Source organism: Neoarius graeffei, chromosome 15, assembly GCF_027579695.1.
Source record: "Neoarius graeffei isolate fNeoGra1 chromosome 15, fNeoGra1.pri, whole genome shotgun sequence".
Lineage (NCBI taxonomy): Eukaryota > Metazoa > Chordata > Actinopteri > Siluriformes > Ariidae > Neoarius > Neoarius graeffei.
Window position 1 is genome coordinate 17,565,728 of NC_083583.1, and position 11,949 is coordinate 17,577,676.

The following is an 11,949-nucleotide window of genomic DNA, read 5'->3' on the forward strand; positions in this document are numbered from 1 at the left end:
CCAAAACCATTAATTTTATCAGCAAAAAGTTGCAATTTATTTGGAAATAAATTCCCCTTCTTGGTGGACTCCCAGGTGAAAATGATTAATATGGTACAAGAGACTTGTTTTTAATCAATTCACATTTGATGATTTCAAAAAATCAATGCACCTTTTAATATAAACAAGCTCTACAGTATTATATTTCTGCATTTTTGCTATTCATGTCTTTGAATACTCTAATCCTTTAAAATGAAGTGCAAACCAGAAAAAAGTTCTATCATATAATTCTCTTAAGCTTTCTTCTGATGTTATCATGGTAGCAGGAGGCCTTGCATATTAAGCAGGCAACATTCAACATCACTCATCACTTCCCTTTCAACTGTTGTGTGTACTAACTAGGTTTTATCTGGACAGGATGTTGTGTAATGTAATACAGATACCATATGGTCAATTTGAAGATCAAGATGGTGATTTTGAGTTAAAGAACAGGCATGTACAATGGGCATTACATATTGGAAATTTTTTTTAAATCAAAAACTATAAGTTCATCTCGGCCTAAAAAATTTGGGCAGACGCTCCCACGCGGCACATACCAGCAATTCCCCCTCCATCCCCCTATGAAATGAGCAATAAGTAGGCGAGTTATACACGGTATCATACCTAAAATTTTATCAGAAATATAGATACGATACTATGATTCTTACCAACATGCTACACTTACCAACATGCTAACCCCATTTATAAAAGATACACACTTATATATGACGTGTGTTTGATATATATGATGTATATTCATACATTGTTACTTTACGGAAATCTTCAATAAGTTTGGTCTTTTCATGCCAGCCTGTTGTAGACCTAAATATAATGCACATGAAATGACACTCCTCACCTCAACATGTCCTTTATAATCATTTAAGCCACCATGGGCAATGCTGAAATCACTGCTGCAAACAGTACATCGCGCGAAACTGTCATTATTGTTGACCCTTATTAGACAGGGATATTATTATTAGACAGGGTTGTTATTATTATTAGACAGGGAGATTATTATTAGACAGGGAGATTCTTTTGTGTAATCTGAGCTGAAGTGGGTTTTGTATTTTGGTTTTTTGGGGCGCGTGCTCTCTCTCTGCCATGCCGATCCTGTAGGCTGCACTGACTCAGCTGAAAACTCCGGTCCTCGAGAAAAGAGATAAAAGCCCGCCCACACTGAAAGCTGATTGGCTTATTTTGCTGAGTAACCCAATCAGGATGCTCTTTGTCTGGTATGCGCTACATGAACAAGCACACAGGCAGTGTTGCCACATTGGGTGGTTTTAAGTGCATTTTGGCGGATTTGGAACATATTTTGGGATGGAAAACATCAGCAATATCTGGCAACACTGCACACAGTCTCCCTCGTGCGCGCACATTCTAAGATGCGTGATGCAGACCTTAATGTTGCGCGCGCGCGCTCAAAAACGATCATTTTGGTCTGAAAAAGTCGGAAATCCGCCGATCGGCGGAAAATTCTCATCCCTGATGGTAGGTGGCGCCACCTGGTGAACAACTCTTGTTGGAATATATGTCTTTAGAGTCTTCTGGGTGAGTTTCAGTGAAAACGTCCCAGCAGTTTACGAAAAGTCGCGTTTAATGTGATGAGTCACCCAAAAATTTCAGACACCCATAAAATTGTAAATATGACAGGTGGCGCCACTATCTTGACAACTTTTATGCACACCCACTTAGGGAACATTTTATGCGAGTTTGATCAAAATCTGATCAATCCTGTAGGAGAAGCAGCAATTTTTGTCAATTGTGGACGGACGACGACGATGACGGATGGACAACGCGTGATTGCATAAGCTCATCTTGCCTGGCCTGCGGCCGGATGAGCTAAAAAGAACGTGTCATTATTAGACAGGGTTCCCACACCTTCTTAAACGTCAAATTCAAGGATGTTTCAGGGACTTTCAAGGCCCAATTCCATCAAATTCAAGGACCCAACACAACACGGTTTGAGACAAGGATTAAGGTCTTACTGTTACAACATTAAGAATTTTTATAATGAGAACTAGCAGACTTTACAAAATCTCACAGTCAACAATTAAAAAGGGAGAGAGCTTTTAATGTGTCAAGACTTCTCAATTACACCGTTACAGTCATGGCAGACTATGTGGTCTCTTGCCTTCTCTAACACAGCACAGCAAACTAATGTGCAAGTTGAGCGATAGAGAAAGAGGCGTACGAGTTGAAGAGCTAAGCAACTGCTCATTTATTTCATTAGCACCAGCTTTACAACACAAAACAAGACATTTTTCATGAATATGACCATGGCCAAATAAATAAACAAACACCACCTGCCTCAAGAAAATGCGACGGTCACTATCACGTGTGTGCATGCATGAGTGACTGAAGTCGAATGATGCAGGTTAAATAGTGGCAAGAAAGCTGATGTTAAGCCAAGTTTGTGGGTGTAACTCCATATTATACTTTGCTCTATAATAACTCCATATTATAGAACAGTGTTTACTGTGACAAGAGGCAGGAATGTGTGCGTAACTGACCTTTGTGGTGGCTGACTTGACCAAGTTCACCCTCTGGTCAGCTTTGCGTAGCTCATGATAGCTGGCAGACGAGTTCGTAAAGATCTCAATGCCATCCAAACCCATGTCCACATGAGGACTGAAAAATGGTCAAACAAATTGGTCTATATGGTTTCACAGTTGCAAATTCGTAACAAATCGCAGCGCTCTGTGCTGCATTCAAGATAATCCACATCCTAAGGCACTGACAAGAAAATAAGTCACTGTACAGGGCTACAAAAAGTGCAATCATAGTGTACAGGACAAATCTGTTATTTTGGAATATAGTACCTCCTGGGGTTCCACAGTTCAGCACAGAACTCACTCCCTATACACGTGTCCTTAGTGGACAGGACTGCGTCGCCAAATGGAACTGTCACCTAAGCAGAGTGATTATTACAGAGAAATCTGATCATTTCAATACAAAATGTACTAAAGGCATAGATTCATCTTGCAGCCCTATTTAAAAAGGAGCTGTAATTAATTAATTATTCCACAAAATTGAAATCATACATGAGCTGATAGTTAGCTATAAGCCATGTACGACGAGACTGAGTGGAGTAACTGTTTTATTCTATCCACATTCACTGGATTTTGCGAAACAGAGCATTTTTATTTGTATGTTTTGCAAATTCGATAAATAAAAATTGTATACAAAATGCCCGACAAAATCATTTCTGCTTAGAATGTAAAAAAACCGGCGAAATGACAGTAACAATTTTTGAAAAATGCTCTAATAGTAATTCTTGAAAAATAAAAACAGATATGCTCTCCACCATCAAATACTTTCATTCCATATTTTATTGCTTTCTTTTTTTGTATTTTTTGGGGTTTTGTTTTCGAGTCGAGTTTTTATTTCGTCCTCGGTTGGTTCAGAAGGACACTCCGCCATTTTGTTTTTCTCTACTCACGGTAGATGAGCTGATATCCTAAAAGTAGAGTAGCTAATCAGAGTGCGCGATTGATCATATCCAGTGAATGTGGACAGAATAACAGTCATTATACTGGAATGCTAAATACATCCAAAACTTTCATTCTGTACATGAGGCCAAGGTGTGATAAAAACCACACAGCTTTGCGTTGTGCCATAACTTGTTCTTTATTAAAACATGTCGAGGGTGGAGTGGAGTGTTTTACCTGTTCTGTCACATCCTGGATCATTCTTGGCAAAAAGTACTCTTCAACACATCTGTGAACATGAAAGGTATCACTGCTCACACTGGAGGCGTACTTAGAGGAAAAATCCACTCTGAACAAGCTTCATGATGAACATGTGATCTTCACTAGCTTCCAAATTGTACTTTGTCATGACTTCGTTCCCCACAATACAAGCGAGATTAACCCTTACTTCATCTCTATCTAAAAAGAGCAATGCAGCAGCGCTTTAGTCCTTTAGTCTGTCCAGAACTCCCAGCTCCTCGTCTGTACACTCTGCTCAAACAGAGCAGCTCCAAAAGCTTCCGCTTTCATCCTAATATCACCATCATACTCACTGTCTCGAAGATTTCTAACTAACCTAGCTTAAACCTAACCTAACTAACATATATACACACCTGTGAGTGTTTAGTCTATGTCTATTTCTTATCTAGAGTGTTTATATTGTTTATTTCAGTTATTCTATTTTATTGCATTGCCTGTTTGCACCGTGGGTCAGAGAGGACTGAAATTTCATCTGTGCTGCATGTCGAGCATGTATAGCATATTTGACAAAGTTGACTTGACTAAACAAGCTGAGTCTCTGCCATAACTCGGCGCAACTGCGTCTTATAGCTGCGCTGCATTCCGGAAATCTGAGTCCGACATTCGCACCACCGTCTCCACTGTTTCATACTGTACTTCAACATAGCTAGAAATCGATAAGTAAGAAAATAAGCTCGTGCTTTTTTTTTTTAAGTGCTAGCAGCAAAATCTGAACATTATCCTATGGAAGTGTATTGCTGCCACACCAGAAAAATGAAAGAAAATCAGTATCACATATTATTATACATACAGGACACTTTTTCGATGGAATAAAAACATGTATTCTATTTCCTTCTAGCAAGTTTCATTAATTTGGTTTGATAGCATACAATATTCCTAGCATATCGCTTATCCTACATGTATTACGTCACTCTACCCAATGGACCCCCCCAGGCCTCCTTGGGTTAGTAGAGTAGCCAATCAGAACACGCAATTGCTCATATCCAGTGAATGTGGATGTAATAAATGGAATTACGTGATCAGGAAAAAGTGTTTTTTTTATATTCTGTTACAAGGTGAAAAATATATTGTTATGACAATAAACTTTTCATGTTATTACGTGATACTGATTTTTTTCTTTTTTTCTGGTGTGGCAGCAATATGCTTCCATATTATCCTGTATGTTTGAGATAACTGAATGACCCCCCCCCCCCCTTAAATGCCATTGTAACTGCACTAGCAATAACGATGTCCCTCTGTAACACCAGAGCAGCAGATAAGCACTAACACAGGAATAATAAAAATGCCGCATCAACCAACAAAATTGCACTGGAATCACTAAGTAGATCACGTATCTTCCTTGTGGACATTTATTTCTGCATGTTTAATAAATAGGGTGGAGTTTTCCTTTCACAAAATGTTCCACAAATTCTGAATAATTAGTAGACAATGCTGTTCATGTACCTGGGCTTACTCCAAGGAGAAAACCAGCGAAATTCTCTGTAGTTGCCATAATTTGCCAAAAGCATTTTAGGCCGGATCAGTAAAATCTTCCTGTTAAGAAGGCGAAAGCAAATTCCATCTTTACTTGGGTCTGTACGAACATGTAGCCACATGATCAAGCTAAAAGTATAAATCACATGCTGTACAAATACGACTTATACTTATTTGATCTGTCAACACCAAAGACTGACTTGTTCAGGAACAGGACTCTGCAATTATAGCGAACATTGTGATGCATAACAGGCCTGCAGGAGGGAAAAAAAATAAAACAAAACCACACACACAAAGCAAATTAGCAATTAATTAAATATTACACAACAGAACACAACAAGTGAGCAGGTTTAACACTCACATGCCAACATTGCAGATTATATCCTGCGTCTCAGGGGACTCCAGCAGCGCCTTGAGGACTTGGAAGCAGTGCAGAAGTGTGTCGGATTCATAGAAGTGATCAGCACATCCGTAGCCACTGATTTAAAAAAAAAAAAAAAGCTTTTCCATGAACAGTTATTCTGGAAGTCTTTCAAAGAAGATTTATACTGGCACTGACAGCCTGAGCACTAAGGCTCAAGTTTAACCCCTTGAAACTCCTAATTATTCCGTACTTACAGTTACTAGTTACTGAATGATGAATAATTGCATCCAACAAAGGGTTAATCCTTCCAGAAAAAAAAATTATGTGCATTCACACACTACATCAACATAAAATCATACAAATATCACTGAACAAAACGGCAAAGCATGACACACCCACTGATTCAACCTGATCCCGTGATACGAATGTGACCTGACAAATAGTTTATTTTTAATTAATTTAACTCTCAGCCAAAGATCGGTTGTTTTATTACGCAACATGTTCTGAGCTGTAATAAGAAAATAATCAACAACATACGATGAGGGTGAATGTACTGTACATATGATGTCACTTGATGCAAAGTGTAATCACTGTTACCACTCCAACATTGATTACTTTCCACTAACAGCATGTTCTGAAGTTATTTACATTCTGGACAACACAGAAATCTGCTAATGACTGCAATTCTTCATTTCTTAAGGAATGACAAACCAGACTTTTTATCCGTTTAGAGTTACATGAATTGTTTCAGAACTTCTGCTAAGAATAAAAGTTACTTCCTGTCATCACGTTACAGCAGCTGTAGACAGTCACTGCTTCACTCTTTTTTTTTCTTTCAGTTTGTTTAGGTATAGGTAAAGCATAGGCATTAACAGAGATATCAGTTTGGCATGCTTGTAACTGGTACACACTGGTCTGATTGCTACTTGTTTGGTGAGTTCTAGTTAAATCCTTGAAACTTATGTTCACTCAAACATCTCTCTGTTTCCATAAGGTTATCCTTACTAGCAGGGCCGCTGACAGCTTTGGCTGGGCCCGGACAAAATGCTCTGAATGGGCCCCCCAGGCCAACCCACACACACACACCCACCTCTCTTATCCCAGTCTCTACTCACTCCAACCCTTAAATAACAGGTATTCAAAAACCATTCAACCGGTCAACAACCATTTCATTTTAGGGTGACCACCGACATGAGTCTGTAAGTTAGGACACTTGTGTCCAAAAGTGAGGACAAAGGCCCTAAAGTTAGGACACTGTTGCATTACGGGGGGGGACTTATAAAAAAAATGTATGAAGTCAATATATATTTATTAACTTGGAACACCTATCAAAAAGAGAAATGTGGAAAATGATGGTCAAGACCATGTCAACAAGAAAAAAAACATCACTGTAAAGTCACTGTAAAGAGTTGTGTCCATCTATAGACACTGAAAAAACAGTCTTTGCCATGCCATAGGCCAACATATTTATTCACTTGAAAATGACCATCAAAAAGAAAAAAAAAAAAAAAGAGTCAAGAAACATGTAGGCCTACTGTCATTTAGCCTACTATACTGGCCTTGGCTTATCCACAGGAACTAAACTAAAAACAAAACATTGTGTTCATTTATGCTCATCCAAAAAATATCAAAAAGAAAAACATGAAAAATGACAGTCAACCATGTCATTTACATTTGGCCTATAACCTTACCTGTCAACTTTTGCAGAGCAGTCTAAACTCCTGTACGAGTGATGGTGTTTAATGGTGTGGAACAATCAGCTCAGCAGCAGTGGTTTTGTCATCGATTGGGGTCGGTAGAGCTGGGGCAACAAATGATGCTAAAGATGACTGTCCAGCACTGCTGGCATTCTCTCTGTGGCGGTCTGTGTCCGCGTGTCTGTCTATCGCACCTTTCCCTCTGCTCCCCACATCAATGTCAATGCGACAGAGCTTTCAGAAGGCCAAGTGTTTTCCTTTTTGGCTCTTGCAGACAAAACGATGCTCTAAGCACCAAGCATTTTTAAAGGATGTCTTTCGTTTCGGCATGAGTATTGTTCAACAGCATGCGCGCCAACATTCATAGGTTTTTCCGTACAAACATTCGCACTGCGTGCGCAGCTCGGAGGAGCAAAAATCAGTGAATCGCGCGAGCGCAGCTTCTGAGTGACAGCAGCTTCCAACAATCAGAGGCTGCAGAGGCTCCATCAGCTGCGCGCGCAGCGCCAATGTTTGTATACGAGAAATCCCTGTAGGCCTGTAAGTCATCGCAGAATAGCAAGTGTAAATAATGGGCGGGGATTTGTGACGATTGATGCAACGGTGGCGGCTGAGGGTCCGAAATGAGGACAAAATGTAAAAAGTGAGGACGCGTGACAGACGTCCGGACAGAGGGCTCTAAAACCGGACTGTCTGGACGAAATCCGGACGAATAGTCACCTGGCTCAGCTGCCCCACTGCCTTTGCTAGTACCTGCTGCATATCCGAATCTTTTTAAAAATATTTATGCAGTGAGCCCCTGAGTCTCTTGGTTTCTTCCTCTCTTTTTTCTTTTCTGTGCTCCTGACTTGTGCATGTTGGCAAATGGCACGCACGCTGATTGTCGAAGCGCTATGATCGAACGATGCCGTTTTTTTCCCCTTAATCAAAGAGTCAGACCAAACCATTTTTGCATTAGGGGTGGTAGGGGCAGGGGTTAAATTGGGCCGGGGCTGTCCGGGGCTGAGCCCCGGCACATAAGCTCGGAGCGGATGGCATATGATCACGCACACATCAAAAGCAACAAACCCTTTTCACGATTTTCAGTTCTGAATAATTAAATATCGTTTTATTAATCAATAAACCCATGACTTTTATGAGATAGATCTTAGTTTTCCTGATAACAAGACGACCTGTCAAAGCTATTTAGAACAGAACTTGCGATCAGAAATTCTGGTTTCTGGAACACTGCGTGGGTTGCCAATTCCGCTTTTTATAAGCGACTTTGGGGTTTCTTTTTTTGTGAGCTCGCTTTAAAAAAAAATCAGAAGTCGTGGTTTGCGGGTTTTTGGGCTTGTGTTTCAGCGTTGTGACTTGTTTATAATTTTCTCCGTACACCGTCTCCCCTTTTACCTGCATACGATCCTAATCCATCAGAGGTGCTTGAACGAACTGTCTGTGCATTTGGCGAGTTCAATTTCCAGGGGAAAAAATAATACTGATCTAAAATATGTTGTGTTTTTATTTTTAGACAGTATGTGTTTAGCAAAACACATACTGTCTAAAAATAAAAACACAACATATTTAGATCAGTATTATTTTTCCCCCTCTTCAGTATTATTTGATATTTTGTTTTTAATAATAAAAAATATGATAATGATTATGTTCACTGTATTGTTAATATTATTAGTGTTTTATTATTTATTGTTAATATTTAATTTAATATTAATTTATTATTTATTGTTAATATTATTAGTGTATTATTAGTGTAATTATTATTGCTATTATTATGTATTCAATTATTTATTTGGCATGTGGTGCTTTTTGTATTGTCTAGAACATACATAAGATGAGCATATTATAGCAGCAAAATAGAAGCACAATCATTTGAATGCAGCAAAACTTTTGCTGCATTCAAATGATTGTGCTTCTATTTTGCTGCTATAATATGCTCATCTTATGTATGTTCTAGACAATACAAAAAGCACCACATGCCAAATAAATAATTGAATACATAATAATAACAATAATAATAAATGCTTCCAATGTTATAGTGTTGTTTGTATTTGGTTGCATTCACTGCATGAATATATTTGATTGACAATTTGACTAACAGTGTTTTGGCATATTTAACATTTATCCTCCAAAATAAATCAACTGTTTTGGTTTAAGATTGTGCAAGCCTTCAAATTTTCTCACTGAACATTTCTCCTTCACATTTTTCACCTGTAGGCATGTGACAAGATTTAACATGATATTGCTCAACCTACCTCTGTAAAGTCAGCTAACAACTTATTAAAATGCACCAGAATTCAGCAAATAACATGTATGATAATAAAAAACTTCTGGGGGAGGACCCCCAAACCCCCCACTAATCATTTCCTTCAAACCAATGTACAACAACCTGTACAATCTGTTACATTGGCCAACCAATCTACATTCAAACTGCCATAATGTATAGGGGGGCACTACAAGACACACATAGGCCTACAACACACAGATAAGGTGTATATCTCTGTGCAATATGATATGGTTATCAAATTAGAGGGTTATTTTCCAAAAAGTATATTGGGGCAGGGTGGCGGGGGCAGGGGCGGGTACGAGGCAGAGCCCCCCCATATAACCAATCCCAATTTAACCCCTGAACACACAGGCATAGTTAGAAAGTCAGGATGCACTGGTTTACACTTTATACACACACACACACACACACACACACACACACACACACACGTAGCCCAGCCTCTCGCTATGTTTAACAGTTGGAACTTAGCGGTTTTAAAACTAGTTTTGCAGTTTTGCAATTTCTGTGCGTGATGATAATGTGTAAACTTTGGATTTCCATAGGTTATGTTAAAATGTTATCATTGTCCTGGCCTGCAGGTAGTTCCTGGTGATGGAAGTGAGGGAGGTGAAATAACATGTATACACACTACCGTTCAAAAGTTTGGGGTCACCCAGACAATTTTGTGTTTTCCATGAAAAGTCACACTTTTATTTACCACCATAAGTTGTAAAATGAATAGAAAATATAGTCAAGACATTTTTCTGGCCATTTTGAGCATTTAATTGACCCCACAAATGTGATGCTCCAGAAACTCAATCTGCTCAAAGGAAGGTCAGCTTTATAGCTTCTCTAAAGAGCTAAACTGTTTTCAGCTGTGCTAACATGATTGTACAAGGGTTTTCTAATCATCCATTAGCCTTCTGAGGCAATGAGCAAACACATTGTACCATTAGAACACTGGAGTGAGAGTTGCTGGAAATGGGCCTCTATACACCTATGGAGATATTGCACCAAAAACCAGACATTTGCAGCTAGAATAGTCATTTACCACATTAGCAATGTATAGAGTGGATTTCTGATTAGTTTAAAGTGATCTTCATTGAAAAGAACAGTGCTTTTCTTTCAAAAATAAGGACATTTCAAAGTGACCCCAAACTTTTGAACGGTAGTATATATATATATATATATATATATATATATATACACACACACACACACACATACACACACGCACACACACATACATGCATACACAAAATGGAATCATTTGCTGACAGCTCAGTCCCCCCCAGTTCAAAAATCCTATCTGCGCCCCTGGCTCCAGGATATCTCATCTCATTATCTCAAGCCGCTTTATCCTGTTCTACAGGGTCGCAGGCAAACTGGAGCCTATCCCAGCTGACTACGGGCGAAAGGCGGGGTACACCCTGGACAAGTCGCCAGGTCATCACAGGGCTGACACATAGACACAGACAACCATTCACACTCACATTCACACCTACAGTCAATTTAGAGTCACCAGTTAACCTAACCTGCATGTCTTTGGACTGTGGGGGAAACCGGAGCACCCGGAGGAAACCCACGCGGACACGGGGAGAACATGCAAATTCCACACAGAAAGGCCCCCGCCAGCCACGGGGCTCGAACCCGGACCTTCTTGCTGTGAGGCGACAGCGCTAACCACTACACCACCGTGCCTGCTCCGGGATATCTGAGGCAGAATCTCTCAGGCGGCAGAGACTGACATTCCTAGATCATACTTTGTTAATTCAACCTCCTTTAGCACAGACAGGTCAAAACCTATCAAGTGCAATAAACATCTCCTCGGAGAACAACACAGACAAATTCAGCAATCAGCAATTAAACACATTTCAAATGATTTATCCAAGTATCCACAATGCAAGTGTTTGCGAGTTAGTTGTTACTCTAGAAATGACAACATATTAGAATAAGTGCATTAATATCAACAATACAAAGAGATAATGAAGTGCAGTAATTACCAGATTTCCAGTTCTGGTCCCAGTCTGTACTTGGCACCTTTAGATTTTGCTGTCACAATACCTGTATTAAGGAGTGAAATTAAAATAAATCAGATCAGCACTCACAGCACACACAACACTCTGAAAATGCTTCTCTTACCAACTGCAACAAATCAGGAGACAAAGGATTTGTTTTGCAATAAATCGTCCACTTCGAAACCTGAAAAATATAACTTACTTTTTAGTATTCTTTGTAAATTGCCATCAAAATCTAAAGCCCATTGGTTCAGAGAACAAGTCGCTAATGTCACTTTCCGCCCCATCCTGTCAAAACAAACAAACAAACAAACAACAACCAGTAGTAGTAGTAGCATTAACTGGGCGAGCAGCTCAGCGCACGAGACTTTTTGCTGTAACTCAG

General features: G+C 39.4%; 1 protein-coding gene across 1 annotated transcript in view; it reads right to left on the reverse strand.

Annotated features, from left to right (window-relative positions):
- Positions 1-11,944, reverse strand: part of LOC132899216 (glutamine-dependent NAD(+) synthetase-like) — a 45,181-nt gene extending 33,237 nt beyond the window's left edge. The window contains exons 1-8 of the mRNA XM_060940942.1: positions 11,767-11,944; positions 11,550-11,610; positions 5,584-5,700; positions 5,423-5,476; positions 5,193-5,282; positions 3,687-3,738; positions 2,841-2,929; positions 2,532-2,649 (exon numbers count right to left, since the gene is read on the reverse strand). Of these exons, the coding sequence (XP_060796925.1) occupies positions 2,532-2,649; positions 2,841-2,929; positions 3,687-3,738; positions 5,193-5,282; positions 5,423-5,476; positions 5,584-5,700; positions 11,550-11,610; positions 11,767-11,902 (717 nt within the window). The 5' untranslated portion in view covers positions 11,903-11,944. The remainder of the gene's footprint in view (positions 1-2,531; positions 2,650-2,840; positions 2,930-3,686; positions 3,739-5,192; positions 5,283-5,422; positions 5,477-5,583; positions 5,701-11,549; positions 11,611-11,766) is intronic.
- Positions 11,945-11,949: the final 5 nt, after the last annotated feature.